This window comes from Patiria miniata, unplaced genomic scaffold (assembly GCF_015706575.1).
Source record: "Patiria miniata isolate m_02_andy unplaced genomic scaffold, ASM1570657v1 HiC_scaffold_3, whole genome shotgun sequence".
Taxonomy (NCBI): Eukaryota; Metazoa; Echinodermata; class Asteroidea; order Valvatida; family Asterinidae; genus Patiria; species Patiria miniata.
Genome location: NW_024037069.1, coordinates 43,394,224 through 43,418,865, shown reverse-complemented (window position 1 = coordinate 43,418,865; position 24,642 = coordinate 43,394,224). Strand labels below are relative to the sequence as shown.

Genomic DNA, 24,642 nt, shown 5'->3' with positions numbered 1-24,642 from the left:
TATACCTAGAACACGCGCAGTCCTTTTCAATTGTTTACGTCATGTAAAGCTAAAGCGCCCGTGCTCAATACGGACGCAAACAATGCAAAGAGTACGGGCATCACGCACGTGCTCTTTCCTGCTTGATGAAACACGTGAAGCAGCAGACCCTTTCCAGTTTGCATATCGTGTGCACCGTGGCGTGGATGATGCAATAATAACATTGTTACAAAACATTTATAGTCATCTTGATACCTGTAAGTCTTATGCTCGTGCACTTTTTATTGATTTCTCCTCTGCATTTAACACTATTACCACAGGCTCTCCTACACAAATTGCAGCATTTGAATGTTAACCCACACATTTCCCTTTGGATAAATGACTTTCTACTCCAACGATCACAGAGGGTCAGAGCAACCGGTGTTAGCTCCGATATTACACATGTCAGTACAGGGGTTCCCAAAGGTTGTGTTTTAGCGCCCCTTTTGTTCTCCTTATTTACAAGTGACTTCAATGTACAAATTGACTCAAATATGCTGATGATACTGTATTGACAGGATTGATTACTGACAATGATGAATTGGACTATAGAAACAACATTGATCGGTTTGTGAATTGGTGTGTTGAAAATCACTTAATTATCAATGTGCAAAAAACTAAAGAAATGGTTTTTAATTTTCAAAAGAACAAACAAACTTTGCAACCCATTATACTGAACGATGTGTCTGTTGATGTAGTAGACGAATACAAGTACCTTGGTACTGTGGTTGATAGTCAGCTAAACTGGAATTCTAACACCACAAAAGTTTACAAAAAAGCCAATCAACGGTTACACTTCGTAAGGAAACTGAAATCTTTTCATGTAAATATCAGGGTTTTAAAACTGTTTTATCAGAGTACAATCCAATCAGTTCTTACTTTCTGTGCTATCGCTTGGTTTAACTCTCTCACTGTTAATGACCGTAAGAAACTAGAACGTATTATGAAACATGCTGGCAGGATTATGGTTTAACTCTCTCACTGTTAATAACCGTAAGAAACTAGAACGTATTGTGAAACATGCTGGCAGGATTATTGGTGATGATACTGAAGGACTTCAGAAGTTGTTACAAAATAGTCTCATGAGTTCAATTGTATTTTGTCTGACAATACTCACCCTCTTAACCCATTGATTGTCACTACTAAATCGGGTAGAATTCGTCAACTAAGCCTTAAAACGAATAGGTTTAAACATTCTTTTTTACCCCATGCCATATACAATTTTAACTGTACATTTAGTAGATAAATGGGTTTTATGCCCTGTACGGCACCTGGTTTTCTGTTTCCACCTTTATACATTTTTTAAATGTATACGAATCTATTGTTTTTATTTATTTATTTGTATACCTTGTCAATTACAAGTTATAATATTTTATCCGTTTAACTTTTGATTTAATAACAAATTGTTTGTTGTTTGGTGTGCCCTGTATGTCATCTGGATTGTGTTTCTTCCACTTCGCCAAGGTTTTAGATGGGGGGGGGGGGGGGGGGGGGGGTTCAGCATGTTGTCCATAGGCTGTTTTTCATTTGATATTTTGTATTTGTTTTGTTTTCTTACTGTGCAATTGCTATTGTTGGTTCTTGGTATCACCTTTTTGTAATGAGTGTATTTTTAAATATTTTACTGCTGTACAATAGGAAAACAAATTTCATGTGTCTCACATGACGAATAAATAAATTGAATTGAATTGAATTGAATTGAACTGTAGGGCGATACCATATTGTCCAGTATGGGTGAATAGCACTGCATACCATGTTTCCGTATGTACACCTACGTGGTGGCTGCACGGGCACATTACTTTTGCAGTCGACTGAGCGACCATTGTAGGCGGTCAACGGAGCAAACTTACTGCAGGGCGATACCATTGTCCAGTAGGGGTGAATATCTGCACTATTTTAGGCAGCTTTTTCGAGAACCACTCGCCCAAACAACTTCGAACTTGGCACAAACTTTGACGTGAGTGTGCGTTCAACCTGTAAAAACAACATCATTGAATCGCGTGCGTTGTTTGCAGCAGTTCTCCAAAACTCTGCAAGCAAGCAACCAACACCAAAAGCAATTTGCGCTTCCCGAACATGCACATTTTAGACGGGTACTGCACTAGTAGGTCTAAATACAAGTACATGTAATTAGGTTAATTTCTCGCAAGACCTTCAACAAACATGCGGGCTATATTGTCAAACATATTTTCCTGAATGGCCTTAATTTGGCTATTTAAATGCAAAGATGAAACCATGAAGAAAAAATAATTAATTTGAAGACAAAATTGGTTTTGCCTCAATTGTTAGTAACCACTGCGGATGAAGCAATAAAAGCTAGGACGTATTTCCACCATATTGTTGCCAAGGTCGGGCAGTATAAAGGGAAAAGGAATTGCGCGCTTGTGAAAAGATTGATGTTAATTGACGGGGATACGTTTTGTTTGCAATTTTTGCTTGCAGTTTTTGTATGTTTTCCCCCTTCTGTTTTTGAGAAAAGGAATTTGTTCAAGCATTAGCAGCCCTATAGCTGTATACGAACATCTTTATCTTCCTGGGACAATGACTTCTTGTGATCTGCATGTCCGCCCTTTCAGTATTCAATATTATATTATTTTTTTTAATGGGGGGACCTTTATTCCCCCTTCCTTTTGCTGGACTATTTTTTTTCTGGGGGGGGGGGGGAGTGGGTGGGGTTATTTTCATCTTGTATTATCTCATCGTGGTATTTTAATGTTAACATTGGGATAATCAAATCTATTTTTGTTTAACGGAGACATTAACTTTTTAGCATTTACACCTCTGCCATTTTTAATATATGTGTTTATTGTTAATACATTTTTATAGATTTTTCTAGATTTATATATTTTTTTGTGTAGCCAGAGGTATTGGAATTGAAGGCCTTCGGGCCACAGTATTCAGGTAAACTTTTTTAATTCCGGGCATATGCCCCTGCTTTCATTTTTTTTTTTTTATATTTTGTGAATGTTTGTTGTTTGCATGTGTTTTTTAATGCCAAATAAATAATAATAATAATAATAATACTGATAATAATTATTCAAAACTTGTTTTTCTTTACTTTATGCAGGAATGTTACTTTGAATAATTGATACAGTCTGAATTTCAATTCTCCAAAATTGATCTGATCAATAGATAAAAATTAATTCACATTTTCTTCTGGCTATCCTCCAAACAATCGACATAAAAACCATTGCAGGAATGTTATCGTTTCACTATGATCATCCATCCTTAATCCCTTAAAGACGAGATTACATATTTTTTTTAATCTTTCCTCGACCTTAATAAAACACAGCCTTTGAAAAGAAATATTTATTTTTGTACCATAAGGTCTCAAATGTAGGCACACTATAAATTATGCGCATGCCAATGTAGGCACACGTAGGCACACTATCACTGACTATATGCGCCTCCAATAGTCCGATGTACCACCCCTCCCCAGCCCGTCCCCAAAAATGGACTTTAAATAAGGAAATAAAATGTGCTTGGGGGGTATTAAACACTCTGTTTAAGACCGGTTGGAGTCTGGATGTTGATAATTACCCGAGCCGAAGGTCAGTGAAGTTGAATAATAGCTCAAATTAATCTCCGTAAAAGTAAGAATAATTATTAGCACCTCTAGTCGCGTAGTTCTTCTAAAAAAAATTCTGACCTACCCTAAATACCCAAGTTGATGGTATTTCTAATATTAAATGTAAACGCATTCACTCAGCGTATAAGCAGTGCCTTTACGATTATCTTAATGTGCTTTATGGTTGAGAAATCATTTAACGAAAACTAAATCTAAACCCAACACCAAAGTTGACAGATAACCTCCTCAAACCTGTGTTATTCACGACAGTCTCTGACAGTGCTCCCACACCGACCTTAAAATAAGAAATACATTGAACATTTTAATTGTGCAAACTAATATAAGGCAAAATCTGTAACCCATGAAAAATAACATCTTTCAACCGTTCTCTTTCCATCATCGTCAGAACCTAACGGTTTGCTAGCCACTCCTTAATTTTGGATCTGAAATGGTTGCGGGTCTCTAGACGAATTTCGACAGGTCGACGACTGGAATCTTGTCCGATGCACATTCCATACGAGCATTATCCAAGCCATCCAGCACAACCGCTCTCTTGTAAGGCCAGGTACCAAACCGACTATGCTCGTAGAGAGAGTCGAACAACCTGTCATAGAAAAACAAGTGCAAGCAAGGGAGGATCAAGAACACATTTTTTTTGGGGGGGGGGCAAATAAAATATGGGTCCCCCAAAAAATGGGTCAAAAAAATTACGGCGAGGGGTTCGGGAAATTTTTTGGATTCTAGATGCTCTGTGGTGCGATCTGAGGCAATTTTTGACCACTTTAACTAAATTATTTTGAGGAAAAGATGGTGGTGTACGCAGTGCCTGCCTTTATTGCGACGTCACTTAAAGAAAAAAAATGGGTTCGGTTTTCTTTTTTTGGGGGGGGGGGACCATGGCCCCTGTTGGCCCCCCTGAATCCGCCCTTGAGTGCGAGTGCACAATAAGCTCTGGCCGTCTTGCATGAAAGTCTTGCATGTAATCTATCAAAACGATCCCTGCCGGAGCTTAAAAATGTGACGCCTAAAAATGCGACGACGATGGCACGTAATTTATGGAACACCATACTTTAGATTTATACCTAGATTTCTAGCGATTTAATATAAGTACCACGTGACTCTAACATTACTGCGCATATTTTGCCTCCATTTACAAATTTTTCATAAAAAAAATCTTTCCGAATTGTATTTAAAACATTTTTGTTTAATTAAACTTTGGTAGTTATAGTTATATGGAAACTTAGGGGACTTATTTTTGTCAATTTTGACAGACAGACAGACCGACCGATCGACCGGCCGACCAAGTAACATGTAGAAGCTCCTGTCAGAGCTTAAAAAGGGTACTTCATTAACGACAGTAGACACCTTGCAGAGAGCGCCCTCATTGAGGACAGGATTGAGGACACGTTTTTGTTATTAAAATTCAGTGATATGAAAGCACAAGTATCAACTTTTATTATTTATAGAGGAACAACGACCAGTCTATTAATAGTGTTTGAACCGTTGATAAAACAATATTGCATTTGTGAACGCTTGAGAGCGCGTATGCAATGGTGGGGTGCTGTGGTGCAATGGTTACGGTGTTCGACTCGTGTGCCGTGGTACATGGGTTCGAATCCTGACGGGGAACATGGTGCTTGTGCTCTTGAGCAAGGCACTTTACCATTATTGCTTCGTCCTTCTGATGGGACTTAAAGCCGTAGATCCCGTGTGTTGTGTAATGCACGTTATAAAGAACCCAGTAGCACTTGTCGCTAAGAGAAGGGGTTTGCCTCGGCGTTTCTGGTAGTGGCTGCAATATGCACCGCAGCACCTTGTAAACCCTTACAAAGGTGCTACATAATGGGTGTCATAATTATTCCTCATCAACTTCATTGACCTGTCTTTAAAAATATACATAATTACCAGCGCCTTGAGTACCTAATTGTTGATAGATACGTGCGCTATATAAGACGCCGGTATTAAAGGAAAATGAATGCAAAGTGCGCCAATTTAGCTTCAGAAATTCAGTGTAAAATGTAACACAAAACCGAATATTAAGGAATTCAGTACATTAATTTTTTTTTATCAGCAAAGGGTATGGTCGAGTGGATGACCACTATGTTACAGGTGTATATGAGCGGCAATTTTCTCTGCAACCAAGTGTAGTCATTGACCATAATGCACATGCGTCAGTTGGTAACGGAATGGTTCTCGGACTTAAATTCCTATAAACAGGCATATGAAAACATTTTATCCGGAGATGTCACCAACAACGCAGACAGACGCAAACTATCTTGCGGACGATCGGCGAAGTTGAACCCGATATGGAAACTAGGCTTAAACTAACCTACAGAACAAAACGCGGCCGGCACGATTATTCGGCCATAACTGAGGGGTCACCTGTGAAAGCTCAGCAATACTGAGTACGTGTTTGAGTGCCCAAAAGCGGCCCAGAATTTATTGGTATAGAGCGCCCTCAGTTTTTGTCTAGACCTTGAATTTCTAGCCTTGTTTGAATTCAACAAGCATTGGCGGTGTTGTCCCTTTGAATTCATTCTTTGCTTTAAATATAGACAGTGAAATAAGAACCTTATTAAGGTTTCAATAGAACCACAACCTTGCTTGTCTCCTATACCTCATGCGGCCACTATTGTTATGCAAATCAGTTGAAAACAATCGTCTCCAACTGATTTGCATAAAATAGTGGCCGCATGAGGTCGCTGTTCGCGCTGTATTTTTAATGCACCGCATGCATAGCGCTAGCGAGGATATGCCGCTGATTGTTTACCGGCTACGGACCATTATGGTACGGATGATTAACGACGAGAGCCTTGACCAAGGCTACATTTATAGTGTATGCGAGAAGTTCATGCTGTGACGTGAAACGCATCATTCTCAATCATAATAGGGATCTAATATGTTGCTGTAATTCAGTTTAATATAGAAGCTACATCTTTATTTGTGACCAAAAGGAGAAAGCGCCTATTAAACACAAACGCGATTGTTTTCTGATCATATTCCAAGTGCTGGTATATATTAAGAAAAAACACAATATCTGATCGACCTGTACTACAGGACTGGCATAATAGTAGACGAACAGTAGAGGGCGCATAGCATAAATGTAGCATAAATATTATCCGACAATTCTTTTTTATTCATCGCGGGTTTATCTAATGCCGACAAGTTAAGCCACGATGGACTTGGCGAAAGGCTAGCTTCGCCAAACCCAAACGACTAACCCAGTCCATGATATTGACTATTGAGGTCTGTTGTGTCGCATTTCTCATGTTACAGAAACACAAGTGTTTATCATGATGACACGAACTGCTATCCGAAAACTGCCACCATTAATTTGTCCAGATGACGACAGAGATAATTTCAGTCACAGAATGGATACTCCTCGATTCCATTGACGCTGACAACTGGAATCGCGTCACCATCTGTGAAAGTCGGATCGCTTTTGTCAATGCAATTATACCACAATGCCATCTTTAATTTATCGCATACGGTAATAGTCTTTAAACCAGCTGGAACAGGCCAAATGTCCGGGTCCATTTTTATTTGAGGCCAGCTAAGTTCGACATAATGTAGCACCATATGTGACAGAGGGACACCCCCCCCCCCCCTCTTTTGTGTTGGTTACTGTGTTACCAGAATCTCAGGAAATCTTTTGAGATATCTAGGGGAATGTGTTAAATAACAAAAGTCTAGGTATAGGGAGATTAGGAGAATACAAAAAGACTGAAAATTTTGCTACTATTCATGCTATTGCCCTCTACAGTCAACTATTTCGATACTAGTCCTTACTATATAGGCCGATCATTGTTTTTGCTTACCAGCACTGGGAATATGACGAGCCAGAAAAAGCTTGTTTGTATTTATTCGCTACATTACTTACTTGCTTAATGCCTTGATGATGCCTAGTGGCACATAGGCCATCAACAAAGCTCCTCCGTCTTGGTCTGTTCTTTGCTAGCTTTTCCAGTTCCTTCCAGCTGTATCCCATCTGTCTCGCATCAGCCATTGTGTCTCGCTGCCAGGTGTTATTTGGTCTTCCTCTATTTCTTTTCCTGTGTGGATTCCAAGTCAAGGCTTGTCTGGTGATGCTTGAGATCGGCTTCCTTAGAGTGTGGCTGATCCACCTCCATTTGCGCTTCAGGATTTCTTCCTCAATTGGGGTTTGTTGAGCTCTCCTCCATAGTTCCTGGTTTGAGACATGTTGCTGCCAGTAAATGCGGAGGATTCTTCGCAGACACTTGTTTGCAAATGTTTGGATCTTCTTCATTATCTTTTTTGTGGTTCGCCATGTCTCTGAGCCATAGGGTATATCTAGTATAGCCCTATTCGCTACATACTTTCGCCTTTAGGTCAAAGACTACGCAGATGACGATGAACATTTGATAGCAAACTGCATTGCAACAAACACAATAGGTCACGTAATAATCTCTACCTGCCTTTTTACCAGCACAACTTTTTTTCCCATGTTTTCCATGCAAGCTTTTTTTTTTAAGTTTGCCTCTATTCCACCCTGGTTTTTTTTTCTTTATAATTTAGCCTGTACTTTTTTTTATTTATGTATTTAAATCTTCTCCTTGCCGTTCTGTATTCCAATTTTTTTAGGTATTGATTTTATTGCTGTATTGTTTATTCAATACCTTTTTATTTGCTTCATATTTTCTGAGTATATAGTTTTTATGATTGTTAATACTGTATAATGTTTGTTTGTTTGTTTGTTGGGGCTGTTGGGGTGTTTGTTTGTTTGTTGGGGGTGTTTGTTTGTTTGTTTGTTTTGCTTTAATTGATTGCTTCTGAGTTCTATCTTTCAGCACCTGTCATTGACAAGCTAAGGCTAATTAACTAATTGCATTTTCTTTAATATATTTCCTTACTTGTTTTTCCTGTACATCTACATCCTTTATCTTGATTTCCCTCAATGGCCATGCAAATGAATTGTATTTTGTTTTTTGGTTAAATAGAAATAAATGTTGTATTGAATTGAATTGAATTCCAACGCTATTGCTTAAAACCGTGTTATACACCATAGCGTGAGTTATAATATGCTAAAACGGTAATTACAGCGCAAGTATTAATTCCGCCGTGTCAAGGTCTGGGAAAAATAAACCCTCACTTTTAAATTTAATTAAAGAACAGCATGAAAAATGATACTTTTACTAATGGAGTAATTGTTAAATAAATACAATATTTTTATGAACTTTTCAGTAGACAGACAGACTGTGGGTCGGGATCTCAATGTCAAAAACACACGACGTGACCATGCATGGGAATGGCCAATTGTTTTTATGTCAAAAACACACGACGTGACCATACATGCGAATGGCCAATGAAAATCGCCCTTTTGAAATGGTATGGGATTATAGTGCAGTCGAAATCTGATTGGATGCTGAAACTTTGTTTGTAAACCACACTCATGGATTAACGAATGATACCTCCTCCAATGAGAAATGTTGTTGAAAACACGGATGTGTTTCATGAAAATTGAATGACCAGTTGCTTTTTACAGCGTGGATCCCAGTTCATAACAGATACCATAGTCAGATAGCGGTGCTAGTCGTACTGTAGCGTAAAAGTCATACAGTTGTGGTTGAATTTTTGCATCTAGAGAAGTAGCTCTTTGGGCAACTTTCACAATGATCAGGTGAGATTTTCAAAATATTCCTGCCAAGTCAACGGCTCTTTTAAAGTGTCTATATTTCGGGGGGAAAGGAAGCCTTTGACATTAGAGCATTCCTGAAGAGATGGTGATCTCGGAAGACACATTCCTGTTGGTTATTTTGGACATTTCCGAAGCAGTTAGGGAATCACAAAAGATAGTATCACAATAAATATTTCCACCTTTTACTTGGTGGATTTACTTTAAAAACCAAAAAAATTAGTATATCTAGAGTTGGGTAAATGTTGGTATAGCGGTCCGTTCCTGCTGATTGATACACTTTATTATTGGTTTTAAATAATGTTTCTCTCAGGCTACTTTTGATAGTGCTCCTGGCTTCATCTGTTTGTTGTACGTTATTGAACGAGGACCTGAAAAGTCTGGAAGATTTGGAGGATCTTCTCCTCAGAGATGAAAATACCGCAACTTACTCAAATGGTTTGTATTTTGTTTTTATAAAAAGAAACACTGTCCTGACAACTGTCGTCATAATTATACCAAGTAGATTTGTTGTAGACGCGCAACAACCTATGCTGCCAAAGGGGGAAAATATTCCGTGCATTTCTAAGTATTTCGGTTTGCAAAGAGATTCCATGCAGGGACTTCTATATATTTTGAGAAGTAAAAAGTGTTAAGCTTTTTTTGAAAGAGAATTTTATTGTGATATGTATAAGACAATAACTGTTCGAGAACTTTAAGTTGGTACCGGTACCAAAAAGACCGTTTTGAATCCTTTTTGTCTTTCATAATTTATGTTTTAGGTACGGACCCCGCCCGCTTCGAGTTAAATTGATTTTCTCTTTTTTTTATCACAGCAAACTTCGTCAAACCATCAAAGTCCTGACTTTATTTAACTTTTGATTCTGCTCTCGTGGTTCAATTTCGTTTCTCTTTTAACCCAAGATCGGAACCCGGATGTCTTGTTGAGCGACTTCAACAGCAAACGATCGACTGACGATGAAAACAAAGGTAGGTGTCAAGGAAACAAATCTTCGATCATAATCTTCAATATGATGAAATACCTGTTGTTTCGTCCAAATATTTGCTCATTAAAGTATTTGCTGGTCACCAGCCGATACCGTCACGAACGTTTTGCCTCTTCTCTCACATTGAAACAAAATAAATGGGGTGTCAAATTTATGTTTCCCATTTATTGAGTATTTTATAGGTAATAAAAATTGGGGTGAAACGTGTTTATTATCATGCTTCAACCATGACCATCCATTAACTCAAACTTAACGATTGAATTGCCTTGACAGTTTTACCGCTGGCTCTCAGAAGAAAAATTGTGGTCTTGTTTTGTTTTTTTCAAATGAAAAAAAAAAATTCTTCATTCTGACATTGATATTGAGCACCATGTTCGCTTTGATGTATCTGAGGCAGTCTACCACTAGACTTTCTTTTGGCGATTTTACCTGTTCGTGGTCATTGCTATAAAAAAAAAAGATGTAGGTGTAATGGTGTTTTATACGCAACACCTGCACTTTTCTGTAAAACTCCCTGATAGGAAACAATGCCCCTTTCACAAACAACTATAGATCGAACTCCAGATGTCTTGTTGGGCCAGTTCAACAGCCGTAAACGATCGCCTGTGAACAAAAGGAAACTTGAGATGTACCTGAGGAAGCTGGAAGACAGTGAGGGCGCCTTCCGTCAATTGTAAGTCAAATTCCTGTAACGAGATATCGGCAATATCAAATGATTTTCATTAAGACGTGAAATAGACATTGGGACTTTTTGAAGAATTTGGTTGGGCCTAAGTCAGGGTTATTGCTGGGGGCCATGTTTGATAATTTTTGGTATTTTCCCAGGCGTTGCAGCCAAGAAGTGGATATGGTTTAACCAACACCTGCAGTTGATTGATTGATTGATTAGTTACACGTCAAACAAGGGATTCGCATATCAGACAGATCCGACTACGGTACTACTTGCATTCATGCAAGCTCCTTCAAGTCCAAACGTTGATATATAACTTGTAACTTTTCCGTGTTGCGTACATATCCCGTATACGCGCACCAAATCTAACGTCTTATAATTATTGTATTATAGCCATAATGGTTCTCATTGTTATCGATACCTCTATAATTATTGTGAATAGAGGCTGAGCCGTTTGACGAGTTCATGTGCCATTTACAAGTGTTTAATACAGATTCGCAATTGTTGTAGGTTATCGGCTGGGGAATTGGAGAAACGGATCTTGCAAATCCGGGAAATCCTTGGTGAAGAAGAGACATGCGATACGACCCCATACGGGTACCGCACGATAGACGGTACTTGCAACAATGTCGCAAAGTCGACTCAAGGGTCCGCGGGCACAGCACAGAAACGGATCCCGGAGATCAATGCTTATGACGACGGTAAGTCCCGAAAGAAAACCACCAACACAATATCCTCGATAACACCGTGTGGTTAACATTATAGCGACATACGATAGAACATTTTTTTGATAAAAGTGTTCTTTAAAATGTTTAAAAAGGAAACAGCGTGGACATCACACTGGCTTGGGCATAAGGAATTTGTAAATGGCACAATGGCCAATGATGTTTCATTTCCACTGCACTGTATCGGCATTGTATGTTTTATCAATGAAATTGTCTTATTATCGATTTTGAGTATCTGCAACGCTCTAGGTTTTCGAGTCCAACTAATGTTGCGCCTCTGTTAAGGCACACAAAAAATACCCGAATTGGGCCACCGTCGGGCCGAACATTTTGTGAATTCATTTCTGCCTAATTTAACGTGGACGGATTTTTCTTGTTTAATATCTTAAGCAAAAAAGGAACAGCTTTTACATCACATAACACAAAGCATTTTTAAAAATATCTTGTTTCGAAAATAGCACGGGGAGAGCAACATTACTATGTAATGTGAAAAGTGGTACAGAAATACTCCTCTTAATCCCTTAGGACTGTCTGAGCCACGCACGTTGTCAGTGAGTGGCGGACCGTTACCCAACGCCCGTGATGTCAGCCGAACTGTCTTCAACACCCACCGTAGAATGGTCAGAGATTTCACTCAGATGGGGATGAATATTGGACAGCTAGCGGATCACGACGTGTCGGCAAGCCATTCCCCACAAGGTAAAGTATAGACCATTCACTCTCGGCAGCAATCTTTGAGGATTTTGGGGATTTTTTTTTAATTTAGTAACAACGAATACACGAGATATTTACTCATGTATATCTATTTGGGGCCAAAACAGGTACCTTAAAGATCTCTGCAATGTATGCTTGGTATATGTGTTGCGAGGACTAATATTATAAATGGAAGTTGTGTGCAAGGGTTTGGATTATAGTGTTTGCTACATGTGTCAGACTTTTTTCTTGCTCCTGTTACATCTAGCATATATGCAATTTGATAATTCTTATAAATCTTCCTCGAGAGTGATTGTGATGAACAGCAAGATACCTACCCAACAAATAAAAAATCGTTGGAAGTCATTCTTATGGTTACTTGAATGGCAAATTACAAAGTTAACAATAGGAACAAGAAATATGTCACTTTGGACCCTTATAGAATGACCAGCGTAAATTATATTTCAATCCCACCTGGCTTTGTGTACTTGTATTGCATCCCGCATGGTTATGTCCATCGCTGAACATTGCTTTCGTCCTATGAAGTCAGAGTACTCTTCAAACTAGCCATTTGCTAGATTTTGTGTATACAAATAGGCCAATTGAAGTTAATAGTAAGTCTGTCCACGAGTATCGATATTCGCTGATTACTTAGTTCTCGTGCGATTTGGTTTAATCGCCTTCCAGGTGATAGTTGTCTGCGATATTCATGAGTTTGAATTCGACGTCCGCTGTGTTGTTTTACACTATTTCAGTATATTATTAATTGACCTGGCGATTTTTTTTTTTCAGATAATGACTTTGGTTTGGTTTCCAGTTTCTAACAGACTATGAATTAGTTTCCTTGCTTTTATGGATACTTATGTATAATTACCCCCCCCCCTTTTTTTTATACCCTTTCTGCACCACAGTTGACTGTTCAGATTGCTCGGAGGAGGGCGAGTGTTTCCCCATCATGATCGACGAGTCAGACCCAGTATTTGGCGGCAAGCAACCTTGCTTCAACATTCGCAGATCAAAATATGAAGTGGATTCCATGGGAGTTCGTCAACAAACCAATTTCATTACGTCGTATCTAGACGCGTCCTTCGTCTATGGTTCTGATGACGCTTTGGCAGCTGAACTGAAGGATGGTACGTAGGCCTAAAAACTAATTTTTACCGCACTGGTACCTTTTTCATAAGCATTATAATCTTCCGCACATACATTAGGCTATAAGGAAATAATTTACCAAATAGAATTGTGAGACGCAGAGAGCGTTGCAGGCGGGATCCACAATGCAAAGCAGATGCATGGAAACGTTTCATCGCCTACATTTCCAAACGATCAGATGTTTTCCCGGCCAATTTCCTGAAATGTTTATTCACTTCTAAAAGTCAGTCTTTCATTTTTGTCTCAATATGAATGTACGTCTTTAATCCCATTTCAATTCAACGAAAATTCAATCATTTTGGCCAATTTCCTGAAATGTTCATTCACTTCTAAAAATCAGTCGTTCATTTTTGTCTGAATATGAATGTACGTCTTTAATCCCATTTCAATTCAACGAAAATTCAATCGTTTTCATTGTCCTGAAAACATTTAGCCAGTACCCAATGCTGGGTCGTTACGATTATGTATGACCGTATGCGACACAGGTATAGTGCCCGTTATGCCAATAATAAGGAATTCGCGGTTTTACACGTGAAAGCAATCCCTACTTTCTACTTTATAACGCACGACATGGTAACCAAACGCTTGCCCACCGCAATGGTGGAACGCTGGGAACCGCGTGGTCACGTGATACTTTGACGTCAGACGTTTGGAACCTATTGCAGTGTATAAGTGAAGGGTCAGGACAGCCTTATTATACAGTTTAAAACCGTCCAAAAATATTTGTACAGGAAAGTTGCAAAGATCTGGACGCCACTTATTTTCATTGTTTGTTGGTGGGATGACGTCACGAACCGTCATATATACCCGGCAGTCTGCGTGTTCACCTTTTTGCGTGCTTGTCAGCGTCCCTCACGACCATATGGAAACCTAAGGGCTTTAGGGAGAATTGTTTGCCATGTTTTGTCAAAGCGGATATTTTCCGACCACTGGATCATGTAAACCTTCGCCGGTAAACTGTTACATTTTGAGTGTTAATGGTAGCATTCTTCCTCCGGTCTGCCCAATTTTCACGAACCAAAGTGGGAACCGATGAAAATGAAATATAGTGCTACTTTGCCTAAGACTCGTCTTTGCAAGCACAATTTCATATAATATTTTTCCTGATGACGCTGCAATGCAGAACAACGCTCGCAGCTTTTCTATAGTTGGGTTTAGTCCTTGACCAACGTATAAAAGTCAATGGTTCAACTCCAGAAGTTCACGTATCACGAGCTATAGCAATTATCATCAAGTATCCCATGTCAGTATTGTCCTGGCACTCAAATTACAGCTTAAAAGTGAAAGAGTGGGCCTATAATTACTCTTTCAGATGGAATTTTGTATACTCGATGAATATTCCGTTTTTCCCGAGTTAATGTATTTTACTTCTTTTACGATAGAAACGTCAGGAATTAACAGCTTGTTAAATTACCGGCAAGCACAAGCTACCCAGCCGCTGGCTAAAATTCATTACAATAGCTCACCTAAACTACCATCAGAATTTAGCCTCTGGAAATTGGTTGACGCCGAAAAAAAGTGAAAGTTAATTAGAAAATTTAGTAAAGTGGCGATAAAAGCCTTTTTTCGTTGGTCGATTTAGTAAATAACCTTCTGTGTATAGTGTCTTAAGTGTGTCCCGGTCATTCCCCGAGTCAATGTTCTTTACACCGGAGCTACTAAGTTTTTCACAACAACACATGAAAGTACACAGCAAAAATCATTAAGAAAGAACATTAAATTACACAGGTTGTTACTCAGTGCTTATCCCAGTTTCCGATGAGCCAGTGCCGTAGAATAGGCTCCAGTTGTGTACGATTGGGAGGTTGGTTGGTTGCTTGGTAATAAGCCCTAGTCACACATTCACAGTTTGGGGCTCCGGATATCCACTATTTAAAATTCGTGATAAACCTCCGGGAGTACCGTGTTCATCCTTAGTACCTCCGTGGTCCGGTTATCCGTCATCTTCCTTGGGTATTCGTGGAGGTGGAGGGGCTGCAAAATCTTTAAACTGTTCAGTGGTGAATTGCCATAAAAATCAATCCGTAGTGCAACTGTGGGACATCTGTAGGACAACCGTACTAATTCGTAGTCGTGGCTATTCGTACATATTCTTTGAGATTCGTAGCTCAGTCGTGGTAGAAATCTCTATGATTTCGATACAAATGTCCTACGGATATGCCCGGATATGCTAGGATTCTGCTAAGGTTGTAATACGAATACGTATGCTTTATTCGTAGTAGAACCTTGGTCACCCGTGGCCCAATCGCAGACAATCGTCATTATTCTTAACGTCATTATTCTTAGTAATACTGTCAAGATTCTTCACCAATCCGTCTATATAATTGACAAACCGTGGTGTACTCGAAGAGAAACCTTAGGACAGTCGTGGCTATCCGTCCTGAAACCGTAGTGCATTCTTAGAAAGTCGATTTCTCCACGAATCTCGATGGTTCATCGTGATCGATTGATTCTTAGTAAACCGTGGATATTCGTAACTCCGACCGTGAATGGTGACTGGGACTTTAGTGGGCTGGTTAAACAAGACGTCAACGGAGATATTTTTCTTTCGTCGGGGCCTCGGGGCGTCATTGCATTCGACCAGAAATATCTAAAATCTAGTCGAGAAGCGAGCTGTGTTTTTTATTATTTTTTTGTTGTTATTAATCACAAAGCCTACTTTAGCCTACAATATTGTGTACGCTTGATCAAAAGTCCGAAACATAAAGCATGCATAGTAGGCCATCAGCCGGGGGATCGGTATCAAATGAGGGGAATAATGGTTAATGTGATTTTTGGCAAGGTATATTATATGCACCCCTGTAGTTGGAAAATAAATGATAGCATTGAAGCAGTGGCAGCTTTTTGGGTGCTATCACTTTAAAAAACAAAATAATGGCAGCCAAAACAATGCTTGTAACCACATATTATTAATCCTGTTCAAGCATATTGGCGGCCATTTTGAAAAAAAAATTAAAAGTTATAACACCAAAAAAACTGCCAACGCTCACACTACAAAGCTATCGCACATTTTCCAATTCTAGATGTGTATTGCCAAAAATCGCTATGAACATTGCTCTTTTCAATCATTTGATACCAGTGGCCAAATTTTTGGACCGAAGCTGATAGCCTACAGCACGCATGTATGGTGATCAGTGATCTTTTCATAACAACATTTCCTTCTTTGACACGATTTAAATCATTGACAAGATATGAATTTATCTGGCATCACCTGGGCCCTTTGTTATACTTACATCAACAAAAAGCAACACACCTACCACCACCAATCATTCTTTGCGGTACCTGCTGCTATACAGATTCGAACCGGATTCTTGACTCCTCTAGCTCGGTGGTCGAGAAGTTAAGACGTCTGTACTAGAATGCAGGAAGTCGTGGGTTCGAGTCCCACCCGAGCTGGCTCGGCCAGCACTGAGCATACAGCGTTTATTGATACAACCTTGATGAAGGCCAAATCCCCAAAAGCATTGCCAACTTGCATCCCTTGTTGATGCCGTCAGATTAGATCTTGCGTGACACGTTCCTCTATCGCACCGACCCAGGTGTGCTCTTTGAGTACAGGGCTAACAGACCCTTGTGCCCGTCTTTGAATCTTATTTGTTGTTACCACATACCTTGAGCGAATTCAGCCTTGAACGTCTTCCACAAAAAGCCTCTTCTAAGGAAAGATCATTCATGCCTTCTACCGCAGAGTCCGGATCGATGAAACACCTCACCGATAAAATGACGGGCCGAGAGTTACTGCCACCGGACAAAGATTTGAAAGGGTGTGCTGGAGTGGACGAGGCAGCGGGAATCTGGTGCGGTAAGGCCGGCGACCACCGCGCTGCGGAACAGCCCGGTATAACCGCACTCCAAACGCTCTTCTTACGAGAACACAACCGCATTGCCGAAGAACTCCGCAGGCTTGACCCTTTGCTGCCCGCCGAAGAGGTCTACCAGAAGGCGCGTAAGATTCTGGGAGCAAAGTGGCAGCATATCATCTTCAACGAGTACCTACCGTTGATCATCGGAGAGGAGTTGTACACATCTAAGAACCTTTCACCAAACGCACCGTACGAGTACGACCCGGACGTAGACGCATCCGTATCCAACCTATTCGCTGCGGCTGCCTTCCGCTTCGGACACACGCAAGTCCCGTTTCACTACGTACGCGCAACCAAGAATTATATGCGCAAACTTCCTCGGATTCCCATGAGTGAGGCGTTCTTCAACGCATCGTTCATGTTCGACGAGTCCATCCCTGATGGCGCTGTCGACTCCATACTGAGAGGCATGACGGTGCAGAGTATGTACAACGTGGATAGGCGTTTCTCGGACGCCCTCGTCAATAATCTTTTTGGTGACCCGGAAGTGGAAGGGTAAGTACACTGAGTGAGCAACAGCCCAGGATAAACTTTATTAAATAGGCCCAAAAAACCCGTCCGCCGCGCTCATGAATAAAAGTTATACATTCAAAATTCTTTATTAGAGGGTTTCGAGAGCCATTAAATTTGGGGGGGGGGGAGGATGAACGCATATGTATGGCACTGCACCTCTTGCCTGGGCTTGGGGCTTTAAATCTGAGCATTTTGGATGCAATTGGGTCCGAAAGTGGCGCTATATAGCCATGTTGTCAAGGGATCCTTTTCAAAATGGCTACTTTTCCAGTTTGGGAAATATCATTCGTTCTTTGGTCCGGTCTTCTTTGTGTAAGAATATCTCAAAAAGTCGCACCAAAAATTGAACGGAAATGAAAGACATGTTGACATCATTCTTTTCTGTGGATCCTGAACACCTGTGAAAGTTTTGAGTATTTTTAAAAGAATTTGAAGTATGGGCAATTAGGACTGGTCTCTTTGAGACGTTACTTGCTTGGGTGCGCCTTTCGCGCCCCCTTATTATGTCCGTCATAATTATCTCAAATAAGCTTATTCACAAATTCCTTGTACCCGTTTTCTGAATATTCAGTCACTTCCAGTCTAGAAATAAAATATAGGCCTATATGTGACATGAATGATATACATCAAAGTACTTCAATGTGGTGTGGACGTGAAACGATCAAGGCTCATGGAGCCCATCTTCAATACCTCATTTGAAAAACACGTGCAAACCGGTGGCGTGGCTCTCGCCGTTAAGCCACCCTCAGGTCGACCTTGCGACGACTCAGATCAGTCGGCGACTGACCTTTCAGGATCAAGCTGCGTCTGAGCTACGACCGTCGGGAACATTTCAGTCGCCGATTGACTGTGACATGACTGTCTCTACGGTGGAATCGTGGTGGATCGTCGCGTCTTGGGTGACATGAGCATGGTTGAGATTATTTTGCGTCGGGATGCCGCTTGTTTCACGAGAATCACACGATTTCTCAGTTTTGTGACCTGAGTATTGTTTTTCTGCTTGATGCCAACAGTTCCGTCGTGGTGCTAGCAAATCGCAGGTCGACCTGAGGCTGGCTTTAGGTTACACAGCGCACTTGCGAGCTCAATGAGGCCATACTTTCAGCAATACAAACAAAATCAGTCATAATGACATAAAAAAAACATCAGCCGAACTCAGTTTTTGGTATGTTTTTTCGCAGTGATGGGTTTGACCTGGTGTCAATAGATATCCAACGAGGTAGAGACCACGGCTTGCCGAGCTATACCACCATCAGGAAGGATTTCTGCGGCCTGGGTGAAATCAATAGTTTTCAAGACCTTATTGATGATGGCGTCATGCCGTGGGATGATCTCCGAGGCCTCCAGAAAGCATACAGGTATGTAAACCTTATAAACTGTACTGTCCGTGCTTGGCATAACGATCAAATGAATCGGGAACTTTTCATATTCCAGTAAAATCTCATTTTGACAATTTCTTCAAAGTTGTCATATTTTTATTAGGCTATTGAAAAATATCTTCAAAAATATTGAAAAGTGTATAATTTCACGAGACCTATCATGACATCTGGACGGGTTACTGATCCAGTGAGCTACTATAAATCGATTCAGTGTTCCGTAGGAGCCAATTCCGTTATATATAAGCTGTCGCAGGAGCTTCTACATGTCCCTTGGTGGTCGGTCGGTCGTCCAGTCTGTCTGTCCCCCCAAAATTGACCCAAAGTATGGTCTTTCATTATGTGCCATTGGCCTCGCATTTTTCCGCTCTTTGAAGGGATCGATGTGATCGATTTCATTTTATGCTCTGGCAGGGATCATTTTGATCAACTTCATGCAAGCCTGTCATGCAAGCCTGTCATGCAAGCCTGTCATGCGAGACTTCTTGCAAAAAGGCCAGAGCTTATTGTGCACTTGCATGTTTTTCCTATCCTCCTAGGGAGTACCAATTACCAATACCTACTTTCTACCAGCTTAGGGGTTTATATTAACTATCATTTTGATCGATTTCATGCAAGACTTGTATGCAAGACTTCTTGCAACACTGACATTGTGTACTCGCACTGGCGCTGTACAACATCTTTTCCGAACAAGGTGGACGACATTTTGTGTAGTGGTTGGACGGTATCCAGAAGGAGGAAATGTACCCCAAAATTTACCAAAAGTATGGTGTTTCAATTGTGCCTTCGGCGTCGCATTTTCTTCATTTGGTGGCCAGGGGTTTTATATTAAAAGCTTATATTTTGGGCGTTGGCTTTTCAAGTGATTATCCTTCTCGTGTGCAATGTATTACTTCGGAGAGAATGGCCACTTCGTAAATATGGAAAGTAAATTTCTAAATGAAATTGGGTTTTGCCCTTCACCGACGTATAAACACTGTATACTCAATGTATTACGTCCCGAGTGAAAGTTTGAAATGATCACTCGGGTGGGACTCGAACCCACGACCTCCTGCTTTCTAGTACAGATGTCTCACCACTCGACCACCGAGATAACGGGTTGGCTAGTTCGAATCTGATGTACATAGCAGCTGGCACCTTATTGGCTATTCATACATCGGTGAATGGCAAAACCTAATATGATTTGCATCACCCCGATGCAAAATCCCATCTTATGCATAGGTAAACTAGTTCTAGTTTAAGACGGTAACATTATAATCCCTGATGATTATCACCCATTGTTAATTGTTGACCTCCACTCTCCCAAATATGGCATTGCATCATCAGTGACGTGAAGGATGTAGATGCATTCGTAGGCTCGGTGCTTGAGACCCATCTTCCCAACACCCTGGTCGGACCGTTTCTTGCTTGCATCTTTGCCGATCAGTTCCATCGAATCAAATTCGGCGATCGTTTCTTTTATGAGAACTCGGAGCAGTTCACTCCAGGTACGGAATAGGTTTTATCGAATGACATAATCATCATGTTTGTATTAAATGTAGTGCTTTGTAACGCTCTCTTTAGAGTTTTAGTAAGATACTGTCTAACATCAAAGCACAAATCCATCTAGGCGAAAGGCACGAAAGATGGAAAAGGTATGTCTTCATTATTCATGACTTGACGAGGATTTACGTGACTTGAAATGGACATGTACCGCGTTACTTTTTGTATCAGATAAATTGAATCGGGAAATAATCAGAGCTAGGTAGTTGATCTCTTATCATTTCCGAATAAGAATAGCAGATCCTCCTGAACCACTTTTCTCCGCACAATAGTCCTTTTTGTGGACCAATTCATTTAAAACCATTTTCCGAGGTGGCACTGACACCAGATTCGCCTGAGTCGCGCTCAGGTAGTACGCACCCACTCCGAGCTCCTTTGACCAATAGGAATGTCAAAATGCGCGTACGCCTCGTCTTTAAAAACGCGTACGGCGTTAGTGTGAGTTGCAATGCCACATCAAAAATGGAAGTTGTTCCCGTAAATTACTCTGTATTATAATCCTATTATAAAGGCAACGGGTGCACACAACACGAAGCTCCCTCATTGATTTGAAGATTATGCATGTTACGTTCGCTTCATGGAAAATGTTGGTTTCACGAAGTAACAACCAAGTGGACGCGCGCACATCGGACACTGGCGCGAACGATTTTCGTTTTCACAAGCCACAACACTCATACGGAAATACCATTTCGATAAAAACGTTTGAGAACGTTTGACGGGAATGTAATTAATCCGTATTTTTGTAGGATTACAAACAAATGAATAAAGGCCTTGAAACTGGTGAAATAAAGATGGGTGGCGTACTTCGTGGAAACGGAAATCACTCGGTTCTGTAAAATACGCGCGCGTAGTGTGAACTCAAGTCCACTCCGGTGTAGCGTGAATATCCGACTCCATGAAATGTGGACTCATTGGTAGTAATGTGCATGCGTAGGTACGATAAGATGCAATTTTTAGGATCATTATGGGAGAGTGACCTGTCACGTGTGAGAGCTTTACCAATAATAGCGAAAAGGGGTCCGATTTTCATAGGAGTCGGATTTTCATATGACACCGGTGTTACTTCGTGGTGTCGTTCACGTATTGTGTCAGCTTGTGTTAGCATCCTGGCCTTCACTACAGTGTCTTTCACAAAATAGTGTCGTTTTGGAATCCCAATTTGCTTAAAGTTTTTGTCTCTTCCTTTGGTTCACTTTATTTCACTTTATAGATCAGATTCAGGAGATTAAGAAGGCTACCGCGGCACGACTTATGTGCGACAATGTGGAGGGACTGCGGAAGATACAGCCCTTCATCTTCATCAAATCGAATAATTATCAGGCTGGACAGGTCGATCTCGAGGAGGTTTACGCCCGGCAACACGGTGATTCCTCTGAAGCAAAGAGAGGGTGAGCTTAGCCAAGAATTAAACCCAGAAATGCAGGGGAAGCATGTGAAAATCAAGCACGGCTGTGGTTCCATGGAAACCTTTGCACGGTTTTTCAAAGTCCTTTACCATACCATTTGTCTGTTGAATACAGACAACGGCTCGAAACTCTATGGGCAAATAATCTCCCCAGAAATGTTTGGCATTCGCGATTGCTGTGCTATCACGGGACACCGCAGTTATAATAACTGCAATTCCTAGTCTACACGGCTTAAATCAAGACATCTTCTTATGGGACATCCCGACCATAATATGTAGCCTTTACTGATACATTTTACAAACTTGTTACTACTTGGTTTTCTGTTACATTTAACACTGGATTTCTGAAGCAAGCTATATAGGCGCACTTTGCATTCTTTTCCCTTTGTATATTGCGCCCCAAACGTGCACAATTGACATTGTCAACGGTCCAAACACAGAACATGACAGATTGATCTTTGTTCGTCGGTGATAACATAATTAGACACTTTTACTTTCATATCACTGAATTTAAAATAACAAATCCTGTGCTCAAGAGGGCGCTCTATGCAAGGTTTCTACTGTTGTCATTAATGAAATACCTTTAATTTGTATGCACCACCTCAGGTTGTACGACTCCTTCTACGAATATAGTCGGTCTGGTACCTGGCCTCACAAGAGAGCGGTTGTGCTGGATGGCTTGGATAACTCTCGTGTGTTTTGTGACTCGGACCAGATTCCCGTCGTCGACCTGTCGAAATTCGTCTAGACGTCAGCGCACATTTCAGATCCGAAAATAAACACAGTTACTTTATTAAAATCAAGATCTCCTTAGCATGTAATGGCTTGAGAAGAGGTGAAGGGTTTCAACGGCGGGTTTTTTTTCAGTTAAAATGAATATTTTCAATAATTAAAACGTTCTCAATATTTGTTTTTATTTATTAATGGTCGTTCTATTTTGCTTTCGCTCTTTTTCATTTTGAAGGGGCTCCTGTAGAGAATGATATAACCAATACAGATTATAGTAGTGTTTCGATTTTTGGGGGGAAAACATCTTATTTACTTAAAAGGGAATATACAGCATTTGCAAACATCAAACAACAGAACCACCAGATTATTATGAAATACCTTACTGGACTGTTAGTGAATGACTGTCTATCCTGTGAAATCATGGCATCTAGTGTGCAGTCATTAAAGTGATATTTTTGTATCAAAACTGGCTTTTTCAAATAATGCCCCAACCAAACTTACAAGATTTAGCTTAAAGTTCGCATTTTGTTTGCAATCGATTACACAACTATGAACGGGTACAAGCAAGCTAGACTGGTTTCCTGACCTTACAATTCCCCGACGTCTATAAAGTGATCTGTTTCATCTTAAGTTGGGTCCGGGAACCAGACTACAAAAACATGGTTGCTTTTCTTGGTTTTTCCAGCATCTACGAACACAAAACGTCCAACAAGTCAGTGTATCAATATTTGCTATAAAATACTCACCCCAAATCCACCCATTTGTGAAAATTAAAGCACAAGCTAAATGTTGTGTGTTCCCTTTCATTGTATTTCTGCATTAAAATATTGCACGTGTATCCATAAAACTTGCCTGCAAGTAAAGTACCTTGGGTATAGAAGGTTAATTAGGGAAAAAAGGTCTTCTCTTTAAAATAAACACGAAGGCAACCTCGACCCAGGGTGTCGAGCAGTACGCGCCCATCACTGCCTGCTCTCTCACCCTGGTATTGGATCATTTGCATGTGCAAGATTTTTGAACACGTATGCAAATGAGGAATAGTCTGGTGCCTGCATGTGCGTTACATTATCGTTCGTTCTTGTATGCGGTGTCTGGGGTAAATGATTCGTCGCAGCGCGAGCACAGCGTGGGTTACGAAAACAAAATTTATTTAATTAATCTGTTACGATCTTATCGAGACAACATGCAGTATCATATTTCATATTAATATGAGCAAATTGGAAAGAAAATTAGTATTTTCGAGAAGGCGTGGACGAATGATCGCGAAAACACGTACTGCACGTTGTGAATAATAGCACCAAGTACACGATAAAAATCCATTACTAGCCAATTGCGGTATCGAATCAGGATACAGGAAGAAACTTTCCCATCCAGGGCTTACTATTGGAAACGTGGTTGGAAATAAAGTGAGCACTGGGGACGAGGTTAGAGCAGGCTATAGTCGAAACGTTGAGACCAAAGACGGTTCTTTTAGAACTTAAAAAGCAGGACTGTTCTTATCAGAACAAAAACTACTTAGCGAAAGTTGATAATAAGCAGGACAAGTTTTTTTCATAACTAAATATCTTCTAAGCAGTAATCGTTACCACATGGTGTTACCGCAAACCAGAACGATACCGATACCACGCAAAGCCTCAAATCTTAGGGTTGATTATGAAGATATTGTGTACTACATGTTGTCGACAGTACTGTTGTTGAAACAAGTTTTCTGTGTCATATTCTTTGTTGTTCCAAACAGTCAGAATACAC

The 24,642-nt window shown here is 40.4% G+C and overlaps 1 protein-coding gene across 1 annotated transcript; it reads left to right on the top strand.

Annotated features, from left to right (window-relative positions):
- The first annotated feature begins 9,098 nt into the window (after positions 1 to 9,098).
- On the top strand, positions 9,099 to 23,248 carry LOC119737027 (lactoperoxidase-like). Its single transcript, XM_038211092.1, has 12 exons — positions 9,099 to 9,224; positions 9,553 to 9,677; positions 10,143 to 10,208; positions 10,778 to 10,898; positions 11,406 to 11,596; positions 12,146 to 12,319; positions 13,225 to 13,446; positions 17,154 to 17,823; positions 19,023 to 19,199; positions 20,544 to 20,704; positions 21,970 to 22,147; positions 22,771 to 23,248. The coding sequence occupies exons 1-12, from the start codon at positions 9,217 to 9,219 to the stop codon at positions 22,910 to 22,912; spliced, it is 2,235 nt and encodes a 744-aa protein (XP_038067020.1). The 5' UTR covers positions 9,099 to 9,216; the 3' UTR covers positions 22,913 to 23,248.
- The last annotated feature ends 1,394 nt before the right edge of the window (positions 23,249 to 24,642 follow it).

What these genes read in the sequence shown, in the direction of transcription:
- LOC119737027 (XM_038211092.1), top strand. An exon ending in GGCAAGCCATTCCCCACAAG is followed by an intron (nt 12,320 to 13,224) that starts GTAAAGTATAGA and finishes TCTGCACCACAG; the next exon opens with TTGACTGTTCAGATTGCTCG. An exon ending in GGCAGCTGAACTGAAGGATG is followed by an intron (nt 13,447 to 17,153) that starts GTACGTAGGCCT and finishes CTTCTACCGCAG; the next exon opens with AGTCCGGATCGATGAAACAC.